This window comes from Perca flavescens, chromosome 22 (assembly GCF_004354835.1).
Source record: "Perca flavescens isolate YP-PL-M2 chromosome 22, PFLA_1.0, whole genome shotgun sequence".
Lineage (NCBI taxonomy): Eukaryota > Metazoa > Chordata > Actinopteri > Perciformes > Percidae > Perca > Perca flavescens.
The window spans coordinates 17268555-17293943 of NC_041352.1; the positions used below are offsets into that span (position 1 = coordinate 17268555).

The window sequence follows — 25389 nt, forward strand, 5'->3', positions numbered from 1 at the left end:
CAAACAGGCCCGGTGGTGGTTTAGATGGACTACCCTTTCCTGAGGTCCTAGAGCTATGGGAGTTAGATTAAAACACTCAAAAAATTGAAAAAAAAAATTCAGGTCACTTTAGACTTCAGATACACCCTTCAGAGCGTGATACACACCACCTTAAAACTATTGTGGTTTATAGAGACAGTTCTCCTTTTGAAAAATATGTGATTTATAAGGTCCAAACAAACATTATTGGGACTTTAAAGGGACAATGACGTCACTTAAATAACTTGGCCTCATTAACATAAATACACATTAACCTGACACCACCAAGCGTTAATGGGACTTAATTATTATTTTATTGTACAACTCAAATATCACCATTGTTAATTGGTGACACTGACTAACAGCCAGATAGGAGCCTGTAACAGCTTAACAATAGATTGTCACACAACACAAGTGTCATGACAATAACTGATTTTAGCTTTTTGCTCAAATCTCATTCTTACCCAACTTCAAAAGACCCATGGTTGATCATAACAAAAATAAATTAATAAGATGTAAAAATAAATAAAATAAGTGCTGGTTTACAGTTTGTTGTTATGATGGCCTCTTTGTATAATTCAACCTTATATTTTTGTACTGAACCTTTAAAATGGCATTATTACAACCTATAACAGGCTGATAACTTGTAACACAAGAGCCACACTTTTTAAAACATTAACACATACAGAAAAACACTACCACAACTGTCAGTGTTTTTAAATCTTTTCTTTTTGTGACTGCCTCTTTGCAGTTATTCCTCTATTTCTAACAAAGTCCCTTATATTTTGCACTGTTCTTTGTGCCAACACGGGATCTTCCACCAGTTTGCAGTGACTGCATTCAGTTTTGGTGGCCAGTTTCCCCTGCTTATATGATCTTTGAAGTGTCGCATTACTGCAGCGACCTCAGCCTTAGACCACACTTTCTTTGCCACTCTTCTGGATCCATGTTCTTTATCAGCATAATTCCCTGGAACATAGGCAAACAAGAAAAAGATATATCACAAACAAAATGTGTTTTTTTCTTAATAATTCACTTTGGATATCAGTTAACTGCTCACTTGATGTGATTTCACCAACTTTACTAGCCCACATTAGAGTGTGGACAATATGGCGTGTATTAAAGTCATCAGCATTAAAACATTTTTTAGAATGTCTTTGCTGTTCATCGGTTTAAGTGGCTAAACCTTTTGATATATGAATTAATTTAAGTACAGTTAGTAATACTACAATTAGTAACATGTCTTAAGTTATTTTGGCATTGTACAACACACCGTATTTTTAAATGAAACAAAGACTAGGGGTTTAAGGTCTGATTCTCAGTATAAATCTGATTTCATAGGGTTAGCTAAATAGTGTAGGAACTTGGTCTGAAAGTTTAGTCTTGATATTGAAACCTAACACATAAAGTACGTAACAATCAGCCTAATACTACTTTTAACCTCTTAGTCTTCCAGATTTTGTGACTCATTAATTTTGAGTCTTTTAACCAATTTGCCAAAAAGAGAATTAATAGAACATACTCATGGGCATCAAGAGAACATATGAAGAGAAGGAGGTAACTTTACTTTTATCTCAAATTCACTATACATTTTCTGATTATAAATTAAGTGTATTTGCTCCCTTGCAGACAAGATGTTTTGTACAAATGCAGTACAATTAAATTTAGGGCTATTTATTTATATCCCTTTCTTTAAGATTACTCTTGCATTTTGATAGTTGAAAACTTCAGACAGGAAACATCACAGAGATGTGCATAAATATCCTTAGGCGGTTACACACTGCAGGCGTGGCGTGAGCGGGCGTTTCTGTTGCATGTCAGCTGCGTGGATTTTGTCTGTCTTTCCCCACCAGGAAGGTGTCTGACCCCATTGATAAAATGAAATACCATGTTAAACATAAATATTGATACTGATTTGATTAAAGCAAAGACAACGTCGGCAATATTGAAGGCAAAATAGGCTACAGAATATTTCGCTTAGTATTGACAGGTGCAATACTAGAAAATTGATTAAAAACATTTTACATTCATATAGGCCTAGGCCTATCTGCATTTATATCAAAACCTAGAGGCTTTCAAACATCAACATGTCATTTGTTAATATGGATTTGTGTCTAAATGACATATAAACATCTTTTCCTATTCTATTTTGCCTGGAAACGCTTCCAACACGCCGCGTGTCGCGCGAAAAATAGGCGTTGGTTCTATTTCTAGCATGCACACATCTCAGACGCGCTCGAGCCGCGCCTGAGACGCGCTGCTCACGCAGGCAGTGTGTAAGCTCTAACCTGTTACCATGGGAGCTGAAATATAAACGGACACGCCACGCTGCGCTGACACGCCGCGTGACGCGTCCAGTGTGTAACCGGCCTTAGATGGAATCCAACTGTGGATGGTGCAGTTTTGTGGCATGTGTAGAATACACTGCAAAGTAATTTATGTAATAGTTATTATTTTTATTATTATTTAATTATAAATTATACTTAATTTTATTCTTTTTAAAATGGTATGACTTTTTATTTAGGTCTTTCTTCCTTTCATACCTGGCCTAAAAAGGATGTATCTTATTCAAAGCACATTAAGGTGCTTCACAATTCACCATGGTGCCCATGCCTTCGCTCTCCTGACACTGATGTAACTTTGTTTATTTTGTTATTGTGGCATCTTACACACACAGCTTGTGTGTGACAGTAAGATACAGCAGGGAAGAACTTCTGGACATTGGCAATGTTCAACACAAGCTTACAACACTGCCTCTTGAACTTTAACTTTCTCCCACGCCTGAACCAAGCCAACTCCAGCCGGCAGGACACAGCAACACCGGTGCGCCCACAACGGGACGAGGCAAGAGAGGTGGGCTACATGCTAGGCTGAGCTACAGGACCATACTAGCTAATGTCCGTTCTCTTGACAAATAAGCTGAGAACTAGGACTACAACTCAGCGTGAGATAAGGGAATGTTGTGCTCTTATTCTCACTGAGATCTGGCTCTCTGACAGCACGCCAAACTCAAGAATACCAGGGAGGCGGCATGTGTACATTAACAACTGATGGTGTGGGAATGTTCAGATTGTTGAAAAGCACGGTTCATCGGACATTGAACTTTTAATGCTAAAGTGCAGGCCCTTCTCTTTATCTTTATCTCCCAAGCGAGTTCAGCGCCAGCCTCTGCTCGATGGGGATGCTACAGGACCTCATCAGCAAGCTGGAGACTGCACACCCAGATGCTGTCCTTCATCGTGGCTGGTGATTTTAACTACTACAACCTCAGGGAGCGTCCTACCAAAGTACCATCAACAGATGAGCTTTCCTTTGAGGGAGTAGAATACTCTTGACCAAGTGTACAGCAACGTGAAGAACGCCTACAAGGCTGTGCCTCACCTGCACTTTGGACTATCAGTCCACATCTCAGTGTTCCTCTAGCCAGCCTACAGGCAACTCCTCAAACGAATGAAGGATCTGAACTAGTGCTTCAGGACTGCTTTAACAGTACAGACCGTGGTGGGTTTAAAACTCCTGCTCTGAGAGGGGACTGTACTGTGGACCTAAAGGAATATGCTGCAGCTGTAACTGGCTACATTTGCAGAAAATTATCCCCACTAAACGTTGCAAGACCTACCCCAACGACAAACCCTGGATTAACTGAAGTGTGGTCCATGCTATGTGCGCGCTCTGCTGCATGTGTCTCGGGTGACACGGAGGACTAGAAAAAGGCCAGATATGACCTGCGAGATCAATCAAACAGGCCAATAGACAATACAGACTGAAGCTGGAGGGATATTACACCACTGCTGATCCCGGAGCATGTGGCAAGGTCTGCAACACATCACAAACTGCAAACAGAAAACAAACCGCTCACTTCGAAGCCCTCAACACCAGCTGAAAGGGAGGGACTATGGCCAACAAGGGCATACTGGACACACCACTCTGTGTCACTGTGTCACCACTCGGTCCCCACCAGCTTCAAGTCCACCACCATCGTGCCCGTCCACAAAGGACACTGTGACTTGTCTGAATGACTATCGGCACCTTAATTGTAACTGTGTGGCACAGAGCACCTTATTCAACTCAGGTTTCTTTTTTTTTTTTAATTCCAACTTAGGTTTATTGTACACTGGAAGTTATATTTAAATTTTATATTTTATTCTATTTGTGTTGTGCATTTGTCTTATTATTGAACTGTTCTGTTAAGGGAGTTGGGTAAAGTAAGAATTGTATGGTATAAACCACTGTGTTGTGACAATAAACCTCTTGAATCTGAATCTTACCTTCAGAGGGAGGTACACTCTCATTTACTGTGGACGACACAAAGGACACTGATCCTGTTGAACACAAAATTTCACAAAAGTTACCTTTGTCCCAGGAAAAATACATTTTATCAGCAGTGACTGTGAAGTGAGTTAACATACCAAAGCCTCCAATGTCATGGTCTTGCTCTGTGGTTGTAGAGTCAAAATCCACAGGCTCCACAGTTCCAAACTCTGATGCTGTGACTTCTGTGTTGCCGTTATCAGAATCGCCCCCACTATCTTCAGCGTCACTTAACGCAATCTCATCTGGAAAATGGCATTAGTAAAACTCACATAAATAGCTGGACATACGTGGTTGAAATAGCCACATCAAATAAAAAGACCTAGGGAAAAGATAGTAGGCCTGTGGTTTTGTACTTGCCACTTTTTGCAAAGTAACTATTTTTACTTGAGTAGTTTTGAGCTATTATACCTGTGTTTATGTTTAATGTGGTCCATGAGCACATAAGATAGAACAATCCATGTACAAATGATTACACAATATGATATTATGTTAATATTTAACGTAATTCGACTGCACCTCCACAAACATAAGTTTGAATTACTGTCCAGCCATACTGTATTTTTATGCTTATATTTCTGAATAGTAGTCCTCAACTCATATTTGGACATGAAAGGTGATTTTTTTTTCTTGAAAAGGATGTTGACTACGCCAAGTCTAGAGGTTTATAAATTAACATATCAAGGAAAAACAAACACTCAGATAATATCTACAAGGGCTAATTTCTATACAAACCTTCAATTTCAATATCATCCAGTGACTTCCCCTGCATGCTGGAAAGGTGTCCTTTCTCCATTGACAAAAGCAGTTTGGAAATCTTAGCCAGTTGTGTTGTGGGAACTGGTAATCTGTAGAAGTCGCGGTGAACACGGATGTCGTGACCCAGGAAATCTGCAACCTGATCAAGTTCATTGTTTTTTAAATTAAGGACTTGTGAGAGTGTGGCAACATGTTTCCTGAGTTGTGTTGACCTGAGGTACTCCGGTGCTTTGCTCCACACTGGTTTGCATGAACACGCAAACAGTCCTGTCCTCTGTAGTGGCTCATTGACGTTGGTCTTGCAAACAGGAAGACATTTGTGGCACAAACGCCACATTCAGTTCTTCTACTGGCAAGTAGTGACAAAGCATCCACCACCCTTGGTGTGAGCAGAACTGCAACCTTTCTGCCCCTTTTCCCCAGGATTTCAATTCGGCTGAAATAGTTGCAGAGCTTCTGTTCAGTCTTAGACAACCCCATGGCAACATCTTCATGGAGCTTTGTGTTGTCCCTTTCATGAAAACTTTTGAGGCGCATTTTTGAAACTTCCCCAGCACGTCTTCGATTGAACACAATGATTTGTGCAAGTGTGAGTTTTGCAAGTTGAGCATAGTTCTGAGTGGTGGCCTCTTCCTTCAAGCTGCAGAAGGCACTTTCTGCAGATTTCTCAAGGTACTGATGAAGGATCTGAACATCTTCAGTGAAGGGCAATGTTGATGGTTTGTTGTATTTTGCATCGCTCAGTGTGTTCAGGGCACTGTGAGACACCAACTCAGACCACCTGGAGGTGTACAACTTCTTGAATGTGTCAGTGTACCTGATCAACTCTTCATCTTCTGCCATGAGTGCCCTACAATGAATAATGTCAGCAATTTTCTGCAGTGTATGCCCCAGTTTCAACGCAAGGCTTGGTTTCTGGTACAAGTGTTTTTCTTCATCAAAACCTGAAACTTTCTTTACTGCTTGCACAACTCTCTGGAAGTTAGCAGGTTTAACAGCCTCCTCTAGGTTATGTACTGAGAATTCTGCACGCAGGCATAACAACAAACGCCCCACTTCACGGAGCTTCTGTCGAATGTATTCATATTTTGTAGGGTCTTGTCCATGTTTGTTGTAGAGTGACTGGGCAAACTGAATGATAGAGAGGTCATTTCGCACAACTGAGGCCACCTCATCTTGTTTCATGACACTAAGGAGCTTCCACACTCCACTTGAGATCTGCTGACAGAATGTAGACTCCAGAGCTACAGCCAAGCCCAGTACTTTGGTTCTCCCAGGTTGGTCATCCAAATCTTCGTTTTCTGGCTTAAAGGGGCATCTGCGGACATGTCTCCAAAGCTCCTTACGTATGTACATCCCTTGACAATACATACAGTGAATAAACTTTCCTGCCAGTGTTTTAGCTTTTGGCTTTCTCTTCACTTTCAGTGATCCTGTTCCATCTTGCAAAACTGCAGTGTTATGTTTAAAATTTCCCTTATTCCTCATTTTTTCTAATAATATCTTGCGCTCTTTTGAGTCCTCAGGAAGGGAAAATGCATGGACAATTTCAGCATGTGTCTTGTGTGTTTTCAAGTGGCGGAAATTTTGCTTTGTGGCTTACCACAAACATAACAGTAATTCTTTTACTCATAATCAGATGTGGTAATTCTTGTTCATGAGTCACAGTTTCTTCCTCTGGCTTTTCCTTTGATGAATTCGCTGAATTAGATGTGTCAGCAGCATTGGGAATCATCTTATTTTTAAGGGGTGGCCAACATTGTGATGTACTGGGCACAACTGGGGTGCCTATGTCTGACCCATAAGATGTTCCAACATCAGGTATTACCGTTTTTACTTGAATATGTGCAGCTCTTGCCTTACTTGACATTAAGTGTATGCTGGCATCTGAATCATATTCATCATCCTCAGAGTCAGGTATGTATTCCTTGTCAGACATGTCCTCAGCATCATCAGATGATATTTCGTCCAATTGTGGATGTGGAATTTTGTCCTGATCTGACATCCGTTCATCCTCAGAAGCCTCAGAAGACTGCTGTGCCTGAATTGGTGAGAAAGCATATTATTTTACAGGGTGATTGAATGTTATAGACAGTTCAAGTTCAACACTCACTCAGTAGATACTCACCTGTGCTGTGCTGTGCAAGTAATCTCCTGTAATTTGCTTGAGGCAGGATTTATGCCAGACCCTGAACAAACTGTAACACATTTTGAGTAAAATAATGTTAACACTGTAGGTCTATTTAAGTGGTTAGAGCACAACACATGTACACTCTATACTAGGGCTGCACGATTATGGCCAAAACGATAATCACGATTATTTTGATCAATATTGAGATCACGATTAATTATCACGATTATTTGTTTTAACCAAAACAAATTTTATTGTCACATAGGCTAATTATAACCGCTTTTACATCCATATTGTGCTACATTCCTCCTTTATTGAAGGATACTGTGAAGGAGTATGCCATTTCAGCTGTTGTGCAACCGCTTTCCACACATGCACGTTTGCCGTGAAAGATACAGGCAACGCAATTTTCTACAATTTTTTACATGTCTGCTTTGGGCTCTGATGCTCCGGAAACCCGTTAATAAATATTGCTGCATGTCATGCTAGTAAACACTAATAACACATTACATGGCAGGTAACGTTAGCCTACTGTTAGCCACAGTAGTAACTGGATTAAACACGGCTAAAATGCTGACAGCTAACGGTGTAGTGTGAATGTATTTCACTGTAGGATTCCAACAGCGGGACTGCCAACAGTCTGCCGCTAAAGCTGTGAGCTAAAAGAAACAAACTAGCACTATGGTCCTTGCTGTTGTATGAAAAAAAAAAAAAAACAGATGGGACAAAATGTTGCATTTACTGGTAAACTGGTAAACATCGTGACAGACTTATGATGCCCGATTGCTACCTGTTGTGGAATTTTCCGCACATAACTCTGTCCTCTGTGACTGTCTACATCTAAAAATTGAGCTGAGCGGTGCAGGAAAAACTCTGATTGGCTCACACAGACACGTGATCAGCCAGTCGTTGATGGAGCGCTAGATTGGCTTTGCTAAAACTGTTCTATGAACGGAATGACACATTTTAAATATAACACAATCACGCAAATTTGATCGTGGGAAGCAAAAATCGTGATCGTGATTAAAATTTGATTAATTGTGCAGCCCTACTCTATACTAATTCACTAAATATCTAACCTGTGCATCGATAGCCAAGCCACTTGAAGGAAGATACGGGTCCCACACAATTAACACACTTGTCCAAGGAGGATACTGTTGCGCACACCAGGCGGTGTTTTTGACACTGTTGGCGAAAAAAGTAATTGTAGTATTTATTTATGCCACATAGTTTGGACAGAAAGACATTTCATATTTACATGTCAATACCTAATAACTTTAAATCCAATACCAATGTGATATTTAATTTACTTCATAAATACATACATACATACATACATACATACATACATACATACATACATACATACATACATACATAACTAATAGGGTGCCTATCCATTACCTGTAACCAAACAACTTACCATTCACATTAAACCAACATACAGATCAAATGCAGGCAGTCCAAGTGTTCTTAAAAACCAAAGCGATGCCTCTGGTGACAGGACCCTCTAAACTTTATGGTCCTCCCAAGTCATATTTGGGTGGGGTTCACCGTTTGATACACATACACTAAGATATTATACTGACTGAAGCTTGAAAAAGCATGTTTAGACAATGTCCTTCCATTTCATTGTCCACATAAAGCATGTTCTACTCAACATTGTCCACATAAAGCATGTTCTACTCAGGCGACTGCACACACATACACACACACACACACACATTGAAATAGGTTGGTAGATTTAACATTTTGCCACAAATAACTTCACTAAGTTGTACATGAGATTTAATTTACCTCTCCAACCTTGGTGAGTGGGCCGAGCTCTGGACTGGTCTGATTTGGGTGGCTGACAGCTGTATGGATGCACTTGCTCTCAGTGGTCAGCTGTAGAAGATGAAACAAAGAGACAAAAGGACAATAAAGAGAAAGTCCTGGGAACGTACTACTAGAGAGGATATTTGACATCTGAATAAAAAAAAAAGAAGAAGACCTACCTCTTCAGGCTCATCAATTGAGGATGGGGGATTTGTGGCACCACAAATCTTTGGAGCCATTTCGTCATCAAGGGCCTGTAAAAAGGAAAAAAACAAAAGATATTTTAGACCGTGGACTATGAAAACTATAATCTGATGAACACAGCATTTGATGACTTCATTGTTTTTGTTCTACCAGTCTGTAATGGTCAGTATCATCTTTGCTATGGTGTGCTGGGTAGGTGGTATCGGGACTGGTGGTGCTATCAAACTGGGCAAGCTGGTGAGAATGCCAGCTCTGTGGGAAGGATGGATTTGGACAGTGTGGAGGCAGTGACAGACAGCGGATGAGAGGGACGCTGAAAACTATAAAGGACTACCCCTCTCTTCCTGTGTGTAGAACTGAGGCAGTTCAGGAGCATGTGTAGCCACAGGCTCAGTGAGCCGCATGCCTCAAAGCACTTAGGGGGCTCTTTTGTACCATCAGCCATCAGACTCATACATGTTATTACTATTTTATTGCATTGTATTTTATTGTTATTTATAGCGTATCTTAGTTATACGCAGCTTATTTATAGCATATCCTATATGAAGATATAACTTCTTCATATTTTTAAATTGTAGATGGGGAATTTGTGGTTAGCCTCAGTGCCAGGAGCTGACTTGTTGTAGCCCAGTATAACTAATAGGGTGCCTATCCATTACCTGTAACCAAACAACTTACCATTCACGTTAAACCAACATACAGATCAAATGCAGGCAGTCCAAGTGTTCTTAAAAACCAAAGTGATGCCTCTGGTGACAGGACCCTCTAAACTTTATGGTCCTCCCAAGTCATATTTGGGTGGGGTTCACCATTTGATACACATACACTAAGATATTATACTGACTGAAGCTTGAACAAGCATGTTTAGACAATGTCCTTCCATTTCATTGTCCACATAAAGCATGTTCTACTCAACATTGTCCACATAAAGCATGTTCTACTCAGGCGACTGCACACACACACACACATTGAAATAGGTTGGTAGATTTAACATTTTGCTACAAATAACTTCACTAAGTTGTACATGAGATTTAATTTACCTCTCCAACCTTGGCGAGTGGGCCGAGCTCTGGACTGGTCTGATTTGGGTGGCTGACAGCTGTATGGATGCACTTGCTCTCAGTGGTCAGCTGTAGAAGATGAAACAAAGAGACAAAAGGACAATAAAGAGAAAGTCCTGGGAACGTACTACTAGAGAGGATATTTGACATCTGAATAAAAAAAAAAAAGACATACCTCTTCAGGCTCATCAATTGTGGATGGGGGATTTGTGGCACCACAAATCTTTGGAGCCATTTCGTCATCAAGGGCCTGTAAAAAGGAAAAAAAAAATATATATATATATTATCATAAATATCTTGAAGACAATATGTTCCCTGTGTAGTATTCTGTGAAAAGATATCATGGCTGTATTGCTGAGTGTTTTGTGGAAAACATGTAGTCTCTGAAACAGTTCTCTAGCCACTGAACAGGCCACATGACTACAGTCTGTAGACTATGAAAACTATACTCTGCTGAATACAGTATTTGATTTCTTCGTTTTTTATCAATTGCCAGCCCACTTGCTAGAATGATCGTACTTCTAGAATAAGGGGCTGTAAGCTTTACATGGAGTGACTTTTTAGTCCTTTTATAGTTCTTAGATTTGCTATGATTCTTTTAAATTACTTTTTCTCATGAATTTTCGTCAGTGCTGTTGAGTGGGTGGCCATCCACTAGATGTACCTAAACACCGTATCATTCACGTTAAACCAACATACAGATCAAATGCAGGCAGTCCAAGTGTTCTTAAAACCAAAGCGATGCCTCTAGTGACAGGACCCTCTAAACTTTATGGTCCTCCCAAGTCATATTTGGGTGGGGTTCACCGTTTGATACACATACACTAAGATATTATACTGACTGAAGCTTGAACAAGCATGTTTAGACAATGTCCTTCCATTTCATTGTCCACATAAAGCATGTTCTACTCAACATTGTCCACATAAAGCATGTTCTACTCAGGCGACTGCACACACACACACATACACACACACATTGAAATAGGTTGGTAGATTTAACATTTTGCCACAAATAACTTCACTAAGTTGTACATGAGATTTAATTTACCTCTCCAACCTTGGTGAGTGGGGCGAGCTCTGGACTGGTCTGATTTGGGTGGCTGACAGCTGTATGGATGCACTTGCTCTCAGTGGTCAGCTGTAGAAGATGAAACAAAGAGACAAAAGGACAATAAAGAAAGTCCTGGGAGCGTGCTACTAGAGAGGATATTTGACATCTGAATAAAAAAAAGAAGAAGACCTACCTCTTCAGGCTCATCAATTGAGGATAGGTTTGTGGCACCACAAATCTTTGGAGCCATTCGACATCAAGGGCCTGTAAAAAGGAAAAAAAAAACCAAGATATTTTAGACCGTGGACTATGAAAACTATAATCTGATGAACACAGCATTTGAGGACTTCATTGTTTTTGTTCTACCAGTCTGTAATGGTCAGTATCATCTTTGCTATGGTGTGCTGGTGGGTAGGTGGTATCGGGACTGGTGGTGCTATCAAACTGGGCAAGCTGGTGAGAATGCCAGCTCTGTGGGAAGGATGGATTTGGACAGTGTGGAGGCAGTGACAGACAGCGGATGAGAGGGGACGCTGAAAACTATAAAGGACTACCCCTCTCTTCCTGTGTGTAGAACTGAGGCAGTTCAGGAGCATGTGTAGCCACAGGCTCAGTGAGCCGCATGCCTCAAAAAGCACTTAGGGGCTCTTTTGTACCATCAGCCATCAGACTCGTACATGTTATTACTATTTTATTGCATTTTATTATTTATTTATAAGCGTATCTTAGTTATATTTCATATATTTACATGTCATCCTATATGAAGATATAACTTTCATATTTTTTAAATTAGATGGGAATTTGTGGTTACCTCAGTGCCAGGGAGCTGACTTGTTGTAGCCCAGTATAACTAATAGGGTGCCTATCCATTACCTGTAACCAAACAACTTACCATTCACGTTAAACCAACATACAGATCAAATGCAGAGCAGTCCAAGTGTTCTTAAAACCAAAGCGATGCCTCTGGTGACAGGACCCTCTAAACTTTATGGTCCTCCCAAGTCATATTTGGGTGGGGTTCACCATTTGATACACATACACTAAGATATTATACTGACTGAAGCTTGAAAAAGCATGTTTAGACAATGTCCTTCCATTTCATTGTCCACATAAAGCATGTTCTACTCAACATTGTCCACATAAAAGCATGTTCTACTCAGGCGACTGCACACACATACACACACACACACACACATTGAAATAGGTTGGTAGATTTAACATTTTTCCACAAATAACTTCACTAAGTTGTACATGAGATTTAATTTACCTCTCCAACCTTGGTGAGTGGGCGAGCTCTGGACTGGTCTGATTTGGGTGGCTGACAGCTGTATGGATGCACTTGCTCTCAGTGGTCAGCTGTAGAAGATGAAAAAGGACAAAGAGACAAAAAATGGACAATAAAGAGAAAGTCCTGGGAACGCATTACTAGAGAGGATATTTGACATCTGAATAAAAAAAGAAGAAGACTACTCTCTTCAGGCTCATCAATTGTCTGGGATGGGAATACAGTATTTGATTTGTGGCACCACAAATGATTTTGGAATAAGGGGCTATTTTTCATGGGTGACTTTTTGGTCCTTTTATAGTTCTTAGCCTGTAAAGGAAAAAACAAAAAGATATTTTCATCTAGACCATGCTTTAACATGACTATGAAAACTTGCTGATTAACTCTGTTCTAACACGATAGGCCATGTCGGGTCCGCGTACTTAGGATGGAGTCGCAGAGCGTTGTTAGCCACTTTACATTCATGTTGTGTGATTCAGTGGTTGTGGGTGGTCATGAGGATTGTCTCATATCTTTTTTTGTCACACTGGGGATGATCTTCAAGAACTGTGAGCTGTGCAACACAGGCGCTGGCCAGGTCTGATTGACTTGATTTTTCAAGGGAAGACTTGTAGCTGACTATGGCTGAAACAGGCGTGTTAGTGCTGGGCTGGAACCTGTGTGAGGCGGAGAAACCTATTCTTTCAGTTTTCCTTGGCTGATAGCAGGGAGGCCATAAAGCATCTTTGTACTGCAAAGCCACAGGTGTTCATGGAAAAAAAAAACTCCCATATCAGGTCAATTTCAGAAATCTTATCAGCTGATCCTGAAGCCCAGCTTTCAATTTTTACTCACTTGAGTCCGACCTGAGTCAACATTAGGGGGACACTACCAACATCTAGATGGATTGCCGTGAGATAATGCCTTTGCGCTCGCTCCACCTCCTCTTCCCCCTCTGTGTCCTCTCCGTCCATCTCCTGTGAGGCAAGGCAAAAGTTCACCAGAGGCTGCTGTTTGCCGTAACTGTCAAGTCAGCCAGGCTCATAAAACCCTCCGTTCGAATGGTCAACAGTTGTTTAATTAGTGATAAAAGCCTGGCTTAAAGCATTCTGGCTGGGGTAGATGGTGAGTGTGTGTGTGTGTGTGTGTGTGTGTGTGTGTGTGTGTGTGTGTGTGTGTGTGTGTGTGTGTGTGTGTGTGTGTGTGTGTGTGTGTGTGTGTGTGTGTGTGTGTGTGTGTGTGTGTGTGTGTGTGTGTGTGTGTGTGTGTGTGTGTGTGTGTGTGTGTGTTGGAGTTTCACAGACAGTGCATGTAAAGCAGGTGCTGAGGCTAATGCTACTCTGCCACAACATGGTGCAATAATTACATTACTTTTCCCTAGATGTAGTGCAACACATTAATGTAGAGCTGCATCTGATGTTTGTCGCTATTTTCTGACATTTTGTAGACCCGAACAAATCAATTGATCAATGGAATCTTTGAAGCAGATTGATCCATCAGTTGCAACCCCCCACATTAATATATAGTTCTATGTAACATTAATCACATACAGTCATTGAACCAGTGAATGTGTTCACAAGGGATCCCTTTACTTGGTTGGTTTCTCCAGAGCCACCACATCACATGGTCTTCCATCAGTGGATGCAGTTTGCTCAGTTGTCATGGTAATGGTTTGGTTTGTCATTTAATTGTGAAGATGTTGCTTCACGTTATATGTAGACATTTATGTTAATTGGTCAATTGCTTAGTGCTGTTGGAACTTGTAAATAGCCTATTCATTGACTATTGAATATATTTTGGATTTAAACATGCAAATGCAGACATTAATTGTTGCCTAGCAACAGCTGCTATAAATGGGAGAAGACAGATTAGTTCTAGAGGACAGATAATGAAAAGAAGTCTTTAAATTTGGTCAATTTGAGAAAAAAAAGAGGTGACGGGCGTTTTAATAAATAGATACTTTATTTAAAACACACATCTTAGCAAAACTGAGCCCAAGTCCCCACTACCATCCCCCTCAGGAAATTATGACCAGACACCAAACATATGTCTTTAAATGTCTAAGGTATTTGGATTTTTGTTTTTATTATTATTTATTATTCATTTAGTTAACTGTTTGAATATCTAAATGTTGTTTCAAAGCCTCTGCCATGAATAACTTTATGGTGTAAACCAATACTGAATATTGTATTTATTGCTCTTAAAGTAGTCACTTTATTATCCTATGTCTTAAAATACTGGAATAAATCTATAAAATATAAACAATGTGTAATGTATACTCTGGCATTAGTATACATTGAGAAACACCTGCCCACTGACCAAGTGATCAATGACCGTGACCAATGGTTCAGAAATGTGGTATTAATTGTATGTAAAGTTATTAGAATTATTATAAAAGTTATTTTGTAAGTAATTAGTAATTCCACGACACTGAATTTGGAATGTTAAGTAATTTGTTAGTTTTAGTTTCTGCTCAAACACTGTCTACAAGACACAGGAGAGGACATGTGCATGTGTAATTTGTAGAACAGTAAAGTTGTCAGATATGTGTGTTTCAATTTCCCAGCACTGTTTTTTTTTTTTTTTTTTTTTTATTGGTTTCCATTAATTCTCCATGTTAGTGGGAGACGTGACTGTATTGATCTGGCTGTTTAACAACTGCACCCTGTCAGCGTGCCTCAGCCATTACAATACACACAAACAATTAGCCTTCACCGAAAACACGACTCTATTGTGTATCTGAATGAAACATGCCTCTTTTGTGCCACTAAAATGGTTTTTCAAATTAGTTGCAGGAGTTGAATGACAGCTTTGTCCGATACTGTCACACCGACACGGAGGCTTTTCTGAGTGATATCAACCGCTCCCTGTCATCAAGCCGACGAGTGTTTCAGCAGCTGGAGAGAAAGCACATCTCTGAACCTCAGGAGAGTGACTGGGATCGAATACAGAGCCAGGTCAGGAACAAGACGCACTCTGCTGAACCAGAAGCCACTTCTGTCGTTAAACAAGGCCCCCTTAAAAATATCTAATCCTTCTTCTCCCAGCCTTGCCTTTCCCTTGACATGTTAACGCTTGCATGGGGACGAAAGCATCACAGCTGCTGTATAAAAAGTACACCTCTCCAGAGGTGATCATTCACTTTATCAAATGAATGGCAGCGAGTAGGCTAATAATCCTCCGTGTTTACAAAAAACATGAGCCAGTCTGATGATGCACGGCAGGCTTTTCATCGCCTTGACTGCTGTGGAGGAATTGAAAAGGCATTAAGATTTGCTGTTCCATAAGGCTCCATTGTTGGCTTTCATTGCAGCCAGTACCATTTTCCATAGAGGGGGCGGGGTGTGTGCAAAGATGTCTTTTTTTTTTTTTCTTTATCTGGTGTGAAAAGGTTGAGCACAAGGCAGGAGTGGCTCAGCCTTGACATGGAGTATCAAACGGTGAATGTTCTTTCAACACATACCTTACACCTTTTCACGGGTGCAAACTCTATAAAGCAGAGTGCAGCTCGTTATGAAACATTTAACGGTCGGACATGTTGGCCCCAAAATACAGGAAGCTGTCCCTGGTTAATCATTGGTGGCGCTGTCAAAGAGTGTTGCTTTGTTTTATAAGGATCACTGATAAACATGTTATCAAATCGCCTGATCAAACCTGTCAGTCAGTTGCCAACTGATTTGGTTCAGAGTTCTTCATAATGACATGGCAGTGGCGGGAATATCACTGTTATTAACCTCAATCAACAAAACAGAACCAAAATAGACCTCTGTAACACAAGGTGTGAATATTCTTAAGGTAGTCAAACATATTTTGTTTGTTTCAACTCCAACAGGTTATCCAGAGAGATGTCTGGGACTGCCCTATTTGCCTGACTGCATTGTGCAGGCCAAGCCTACCAACAGAAGCAGGTACATCCAGCCATCAACAACAAAGACGCACCCTGCTTCTGTCCTGTTCCCACCTCTTCCATCAGCTCTGTCTAGAGGCCTTTGAGGCCTTTTTCTATAGAGAGCAGACCTTCCTGTCCCCTGTGCAGATCAGTCTACCACAAAAAAAAAACATCTAAAAGGGTACAAATTTATGCAAGATGGCATTTTAAAGATTTTTATTGTTATTCGACAAAGGACAGTGTAGAAATGGGGGATAGAGGGTTATGACATGTATTAAAAGTCTTAAGGCCGATATTGAACCCAAGACGTTGCCGTTATATGGCATGCGCGCTGTAACCACTCAACAATGATAAGAATAGTTCAAAACTTTTGGGAAATACTGTCCTGCTATTATATGAAGCTGGAGCTGGAAGGTGATTACCATAGCTTAGCCACAAGGTGGGCTAGCTTGGCTCTCTCCACAGTTAAAAAATCAACAAACAGGCCCTCGAAGCTCACTAATGATATAATACATTGTATTTAATTTGTTTAATCTGTATATAAAAAGGAATGTAAATTGACAATTGTTGGTTTTATCTGGGGATACCAGTAACTTCTGCAGTCTTACAGAGACTCCAGAAAGTCACTGTGTCCTGCCTTTAGTCGCCGGGAAATAGTTACAGCATGTTACCTCATCTGTCAGTATTGATGTCCAGGGTGTCACAATGATGAATGACAAGATGTTCACAAAGCATTTTTTCTACTTTTATTTGCAAACACACAAACATCAAAAATAACTAAACAAACTGAGAAATTGTAAAAAATACATTCACAAAACATGTACAAAAAATTACATGCAGCGACCAACTGACATACTGTATAGACAGTACAGAAAAAAAGCTGCTTCATTTATACAGGCCAACCCTCAACTTTTGAAACCCCCACATAACACAGAGATGTACTGTAAAGGCAACCAGAAAAGCTTGCTTGAATAGAAAATGGCCCTCTCAGTTCTTACCTCAAAAGCCACTGCGAGTAGTGACTGATGTTTTATTAGGGGAGTGACAGTTCCCTGCTAAGTAATGCAGAGCTCGTGTTACCACAGTCTGCAGCTGAGTGAATGTATGCGCAACCATGATGGAACTGGAAAACAGCTTTGGTGTAAAACATTCCCTGTCCTAATAAAAAACACACATTTTAATGCATTTATAAATTACTATTTCCTTACTTTCTTTTCTTATGTCACCATGAAAACAAATTACGTCTATTACGCAATGAAAAAAACATCATTAGATCACTCAACCCTATCATGCTCAAGTCTTATGGGCAATGAACGAGTCTCAAAATGGAGCCTCTCACTAGATAAGAGCTAGTGTGACAACATTCATGGCAAAAAGCAAGGTGTACGTTATATTCGGCTGGCTTGAGACCAGAAATTCGGTGGTGTACAGGGATCACAGTGGAACTGTCTAGACACAATGTACATAAACGACACAGAAGAAGAAACCACCTTAACATTAAGCCTACGAGATGCTTGTCGATAAGGCATTTAAGGTGGTACTGGAGACAAAGAACATAACAATTCAGAAGAGTCTACAGCAATATGACAACATGTAAATGGGGCCTGAGTCACCAAGTCTTTCTACCAGCTGCAAAGTTGCACATTTTTCACTCATGCATTCTGTATGAGACTTACAGGTTTGCATTAGATTTAGGTGTTGATAAAAAATATGTACAACAAAATACAGATTGCTTAGTGAATCAGACCCTCAGTGGTCTCAACGAGAGCCCAATATGTATATCCAAATAATGCAAAAGAGTTATGAAACAATATATGTACATGTAAATACAACATTTACAAAAATGACAAAAAAAAATGTATGTGCCCTGTTAATTTAAAATAATTTTTTTTGGGATGAGCAAAAATGTGATGACATTTTCTTACCATGTGCATATCAACCAATTTTAGGAAATACAACCATAGGATCAGCTCTAAATGCACTAAAGCTCTTTGGAACTGAAGTGGATATAACTCCCATAGTTTCACATTTGAAGAGTAGACAGCTCTTAAAGTCTAATCTAGAGCACCTAAAAAAAGTTCTTACCCTACTTCATACAAACTAATGACATCATCAATAAAGTTAAAGCGCACTTGAGTAAAGCCAAATAAAAAGACAAATGACAGCACGAGTGCTAAAATCTGACGCGTGTCAGTAATGACAGTGCCAATTCATATAATATGAATTGTAGTGATGCTGTGCAGTTTTATGTAATGGCTGTGATGAGTGAATAACTTTGACTTCTTTCATACTTCTCAAAAGCATGTTATTTTCACATTTTCGAGCTTAAACAAATAATAAAAAAAAGACAAATTGACACCTTATCAGGCCTGTATCTGTTCACATAACAACCAACGACCATGATTAGACCATAAACTGCAAATGCTCCATGTATCACCGGCACAAATTACCGTGGACATACTGGCATTAAAAAATGAGTCTATTGGAAATGGGGGGTCTATTTATTATACTGAATACAGATGAGGAGCAGGGTGATGGAAAATAACTCTTTGCCTTTTAGCTAGATGTAAGACTTAGAAAACACATTGTTTCACCTGCTTTACCCTCTTGCTTTTGACTAGTGCAGTGGTGAGGAGGTTATAAAAGAAAAACAGGTAGCAATGCTGGGGGGAAGAGTGCCCCTGAAGCAAGAGATGGGTGGTTTAAAGTCACAGTCATGGTTAAGGTCAACATCAAGGTCACTGCAGTGATGCCAGTCTATTTCACTCCTCAGTCTCATCCCTGGCTTTGTCCCAGCTTCCATCCGAGACGCAGAGGATGGAATGTCACGAAGCTAAATTGCTCTCAGCCTCCATTTGCAGCATCCGTCAGACACTGCCTGGGTTTATTAAGTTCCTTCCAATCCCTTTCACCTTTCAGCAGTACTGTCGTAGTGTCTGTGTGTGTGTCTGTGTGTCTGTCTATCGTCCCTTTCACAGAGTTTTCTGATGCCCGTTTGCCGAGAGCTTCCCAGATTCAGGGTCCGTGGGGCTGTTTGACAGTTGCAATTTATCCAGACCTGGGCAGGGGGAGATAAGGCAGAGAAATCTCATTAAAAGCCTCAGACTTTCACTTAGACAGAGGAATTGATGTGCTTTTTTCCCCCTCAGTGCCTCTGTCTGACATTTTCTAACCCTATGTGTATCAAACATCCAGGGCCTGTCACCACAAGCCTTTGAGACTAGCCCCATCCTCTGTCACATGTCAGTCCCCCAGCACATTGGATCTTGCTGCAATTTCTTCCATTTTTGTCACTCCAGGTAGTGCTGTCTGAAAGAAATAAACACTATCTACCTCCAAAGCCACAGAGTACGTTGGTGCGGTCAGTATTTCAGACTAAACCTTTGTGGATACATTTTTTTTATGAATTTGACTAGTATTATGAAATAGATTGCTTTATATTCTACAAAACATCCAGCTTATCAAAGGCAAGGATTGTTTGTTAAACATTGCAGGACAATTAAAGAATATGTGGTGCAGTCTGGAATTAGTTTGTTGTAGTATATTAAAAGGTAGGTTAGAGACTCTCAGGACACATGAAAAATAAATAGATATATTTACCTAATGCCTTTAGAAGCTCTTCCCGCATCCGCTGACGTGAATTTTCTCACAAGACAGAGTGTTGTCACGACCGCAAAGAGCAGGTTGTATGAAAGGACAATGTAAAAGTTTCCCAGCCAATTAAATCTCCCAAAGTCTCCCAAGAGATCAAATCTGGTGATACCTGTGAAGGACAGAGAAACAAGTCAATTAACAGGGTTAGAAAGCATGTTGACACTCATTGGGAAAATGTAATGTCTTGGTTGGGTCTGTGACTAACTATTGTATTATGACAATTACTATTTCAGTTTGACTTTCTGTTTTGAGTCCTAATATATGATATATCATGCTATATGATAACCAAGAAACCAAATGTTTTCCCCCGTTTTCCCAAATTGTTGCAAATCCCAGAAAATAAACAGCAGAGTTCCCCCTGGCCAAGATTGTGTTCATAAACTAATTTTTTCCCAGCAAAACCATAGGGCTGCAGCAAATGGGACAATTTAGGAATTTCTGTTCGGTCTGCAGTTACGAAACTTTGAAAAGTGTCTCTCTTTAATGGTCCACCCCTTTGAACAAGTAAAAAGACACAATTTGAAAGAAGGGCTTACATACAAAAAAGTGTTATGTACGTTACAGGTATAATCTCAGCCTGGAAAAAAAAAATAATAATAATAAATGACATGTAATCCATCCATCCATCCATCTTCGTCCGCTTATCCGGTGTCGGGTCGCGGGGGGAGCAGCTCCAGCAGGGGACCCCAAACTTCCCTTTCCCGAGCAACATTAACCAGCTCCGACTGGGGATCCTGAGGCGTTCCCAGGCCAGGTTGGAGATATAATCCCTCCACCTAGTCCTGGGTCTTCCCGAGGCCTCCTCCCAGCTGGACGTGCCTGGAACACCTCCCTAGGGGCGCGCCCAGGGGCATCCTTACCAGATGCCCGAACCACCTCAACTGGCTCCTTTCGACGCAAAGGAGCAGCGGCTCTACTCCGAGCTCCTCACGGATGACTGAGCTTCTCACCCTATCTCTAAGGGAGACGCCAGCCACCCTCCTGAGGAAACCCATTTCGCCGCTTGTACCCTGGATCTCGCTCTTTCGGTCATGACCCAGCCTTCATGACCATAGGTGAGGGTAGGAACGAAAACTGACCGGGTAGATCGAGAGCTTTGCCTTCTGGCTCAGCTCTCTTTTCGTCACAACGGTGCGATAGATTGAATGCAATACCGCACCCGCTGCGCCGATTCTCCGACCAATCTCCCGCTCCATTGTCCCCCACTCGCGAACAAAACCCCAAGGTACTTGAACTCCTTCACTTGGGGTAAGGACTCATTCCCTACCTGGAGAAGGCATTCCATCGGTTTCCTGCTGAGAACCATGGCCTCCGATTTAGAGGTGCTGATCCTCATCCCAACCGCTTCACACTCGGTTGCGAACCGATCCAGTGAGTGCTGAAGGTCGCAGGCCGATGATGCCATCAGGACCACATCATCTGCAAAGAGCAGCGATGAGATCCCCAGCCCACCAAACTGCAACCCCTCCCCACCCCGACTACGCCTCGATATCCTGTCCATAAATATTACAAACAGGATTGGTGACAAAGCGCAGCCCTGGCGGAGGCCAACCCTCACCTGAAACGAGTCCGACTTACTACCGAGAACCCGGACACAGCTCTCACTTTGGTCATACAGAGATTGGATGGCCCTGAGTAGAGACCCCCTCACCCCATACTCCCGCAGCACCTCCCACAGTATCTCCCGGGGACCCGGTCATACGCCTTCTCCAAATCCACAAAACACATGTAGACCGGTTGGGCATACTCCCAGGCTCCCTCCAGGATCCTTGCGAGAGTGAAGAGCTGGTCCGTTGTTCCACGACCAGGACGGAATCCGCATTGTTCCTCCTCAACCCGAGGTTCGACTATCGGCCGAACCCTCCTTTCCAGCACCTTGGAGTAGACTTTACCAGGGAGGCTGAGAAGTGTGATACCCCTATAATTGGCACACACCCTCTGGTCCCCCTTTTAAAAAGAGGAACCACCACCCCAGTCTGCCACCCTTTGGCACCGTCCCAGACTTCCACGCAATGTTGAAGAGGCGTGTCAACCAGGACAACCCCACACACCCAGAGCCTTGAGCATTTCTGGACGGATCTCATCAATCCCGGGGCTTTGCCACTGTGTAGTTGTTTGACTACATCAGTGACTTCCGCCTGGGAAATCGACGACAATCCCCGTTATCCTCCAGCTCTGCCTCTAACATAGAGGGCGTATTAGTCGGATTCAGGAGTTCCTCAAAGTGCTCCCTCCACCGCCCTATTACCTCCTCAGTGGAGGTCAACAGTGTCCCATCCTTACTGTACACAGCTTGGATGGTTCCCCGCCCCCTCCTGAGGTGGCGAACAGTTTTCCAGAAACACTTTGGTGCCGACCGAAAGTCCTTCTCCATGTCTTCTCAAACTTCTCCCACACCCGCTGCTTTGCCTCTTTCACGGCAGAGGCTGCAGCCCTTCGGCCCTTCGGTACCCTGCAACTGCCTCCGGAGTCCTCCGAGATAACATATCCCGGAAGGACTCCTTCTTCAGTCGGACGGCTTCCCTGACCACTGGTGTCCACCACGGTGTTCGTGGGTTACCGCCCCTGAGGCACCTAAGATCCTAAGACCACAGCTCCTCGCCGCAGCTTCAGCAATGGAAACTTTGAACATTGTCCACTCGGGTTCAATGCCCCCAGCCTCCACAGGGATGCACGAAAAGCTCCGCCCGGAGGTGTGAGTTGAAAGTCTGTCGGACAGGGGCCTCCTCCAGACGTTCCCAATTTACCCGCACTACACGTTTGGGCTTACCAGGTCTGTCCAGAGTCTTCCCCCCCCCCTGACCCAACTCACCACCAGATGGTGATTGGTTGACAGCTCTGCCCCTCTCTTCACCCGAAAGTGTCCAAAACATACGGCCTCAGATCAGATGAAACGATTATGAAATCGATCATTGACCTTCGGCCTAGGGTGCTCTGGTACCAGGTACACTTATGAGCATCCCTATGTTCGAACATGGTGTTCGTTATAGACAATCCATGACTAGCACAGAAGTCCAACAACAAACAACCACTCTGGTTTAGATCAGGGAGGCCGTTCCTCCCAATCACGCCTCAGGTGTCTCCATCATTGCCCACGCAGTGCGTTGAAGTCCCCCAGCAGAACAATGGAGTCCCCACTGGAGCCCCATGCAGGACTCCAGTCAAGGTCTCCAAGAAGGCCGAATACTCCGAACTCCTGTTTGGTGCATATGCACAAACAACAGTCAGAGTTTTCCCCCCACAACCCGCAGGCGTGGGAGGCGACCCTCTCGTCCACCGGGTAAACTCCAACACAGCGGCGCTCAGCCGGGGGCTTGTGAGTAATAAAATAAGATGGTAGAAAAAAGGAAAGCCACTTCCAAGTCTTCCATAGAATCACAGTCACCTGTACACACATCTTGAGTCAGCCACTGAGCTGGCGACATATATAATTCAAACAATAAACAAGCACAATCTTAGAACTGAGGGATTGCACAATTTCTGACAGATTTCAATCCAAGATTAGAGATTACTTTTAAACGAAACCTGTACCTGATATTTACAGCAATCTTTGTTTTTACTTTTTAACATTATTAGATAATAATGCCTGACAATGCTGTCATCAAAACATACAACAAAGTGTATGTATCTTTTTTGATAGAGACAGAAACAAATCCACTCTGGCTTACACAAACAACCGCTAATCCACTGCACTGCAAGGTTTATGCTTATTTTCATCACTCGGCTGGGTCTTGGTTAGCAGTATTGTAAGGACTGTTCCCTGTGGAATATGGAAGGATGGGTGACTAAGTATAGCAGCAAAGGTGGTACGCAGGTGGACTTCATCTCTCTCCCAGGACCTTCAGACAGAGATAAAAGGAGTGGTTTCTCCTGCAGGCTCCTTTTAGCTCCACACTGCTAGCCCATTTTAAACCATCTTTCACAGCTGATTGCATGGTGCCCGGAAAGCCCTATTGTTTTCCTGCTTATCCAATTTGGCCTACCTTGAGGACGGGCCAGCTGTGCCATCTAATAATAAAATAATGTAGGGAATATAATTTAGCTTTCAATAACCTGATGTGTACAACTGTATTTAATTTACCAATGGTATGTCTTTGAGATGTTAATTTTACATGCAACAGTGACCAAGGAAATTACCACATCAATATGTTAAATTTAAGCACCACAACAATTCCAGTCATTTGTATGCAGAAAGTAGATTCAGTTGTGGCACCCTGGAGAGGCACGAGTCTTTAGACATTCTACTTCTCCTGTAACATCTTCACAACCTCAAGTCGTCAATTAGATTGGGCAATCGATTCAGTGTCTGGAGAGATGTATTCACAGCCACAGTAAGCAGTTTGCAAGCATCAAGGACCTTTAACAAAATTGCCTGTGAAAAGACAGGGAGAAAGATGATGGAGACCCCAGTCGATACAGCTTGCCACTGTGGTCTGGCTACATCCATTTCTAATTCCAAAGGTTTTGATCTTGGTTTGGTAATTTGAGAAAATCTAATTGGGGGTAAAAGATGCTTGGCATTTGAAATGTCAGGGGTACAGTGACGGAGCTGGAGACATCATCATGCATCTGGTCATGCATCCAAGAAGCAAAGGCGGATTCATAAGGACTGTAAGGCACAGTGAGATTATATTTTTTTTGTGTGTGTGAGGCTACTGGCATAGTTGTCACACCTGCATCTGGCTATGAACCGATCTAGAAATCACAACATAAAAGGCATCTATGACCATTTGCTTTAACAAAAAGGAGTAACAAGCCATTCTATCAAAACGAAAGAACATGCCAGTCCAACCAGGGACTTTTGTGGCATATCATTCTCCCTTTTCTCACCCTTTCTTGTACTATATATATTTTTTTGTTAAAAGTAATGGCTGCCTAAAAACAAAGTTTGTTACTACCAAAATATTTTTTATTTTTTACCCCCACTATTCTACAAACCGTAATGTGCCAATCATCTGTGGTGATGTAGTTTTCGTGAGAGCAAAGTGAACAACACTGAAATGAAATGTAGCAGTACAATAGGCCATAAGTGAACGTTATCTGTGCAGACATTGTAAAAATAAAGCCCATACATTTTTATTTTGAGCGAAAGAAAGAGAAGGAGAAATGGTGAAGGGGGTATGAAAGGTTCAAGTAACGAGGCTTTGCACTTTGCATCAATGAGGTGGCTAACATTAACGTTATCATAGTGGCTAGTAACAACAGCTACCGTGTCAATGTTTTAAAAGC

General features: G+C 41.8%; 1 protein-coding gene and 1 long non-coding RNA gene across 2 annotated transcripts in view; both read right to left on the reverse strand.

The window, feature by feature from the left end:
- Nucleotides 1–884: 884 nt before the first annotated feature.
- On the reverse strand, nucleotides 885–4529 carry LOC114549491 (uncharacterized). The gene is made up of 3 exons (XR_003691555.1): nucleotides 4428–4529; nucleotides 4287–4340; nucleotides 885–987 (listed from the first exon to the last, which is right to left on the reverse strand). It is a non-coding gene; the product is annotated as an uncharacterized LOC114549491 (long non-coding RNA).
- A 14702-nt stretch (nucleotides 4530–19231) lies between these two features.
- The window catches only part of lmbr1 (limb development membrane protein 1), a 37334-nt gene continuing 31176 nt past the window's right edge, over nucleotides 19232–25389 (reverse strand). Inside the window, 3 exon segments of the mRNA XM_028569819.1 lie at nucleotides 19232–19564; nucleotides 20107–20134; nucleotides 20136–20269. Of these exon segments, the coding sequence (XP_028425620.1) occupies nucleotides 19479–19564; nucleotides 20107–20134; nucleotides 20136–20269 (248 nt within the window). The 3' untranslated portion in view covers nucleotides 19232–19478.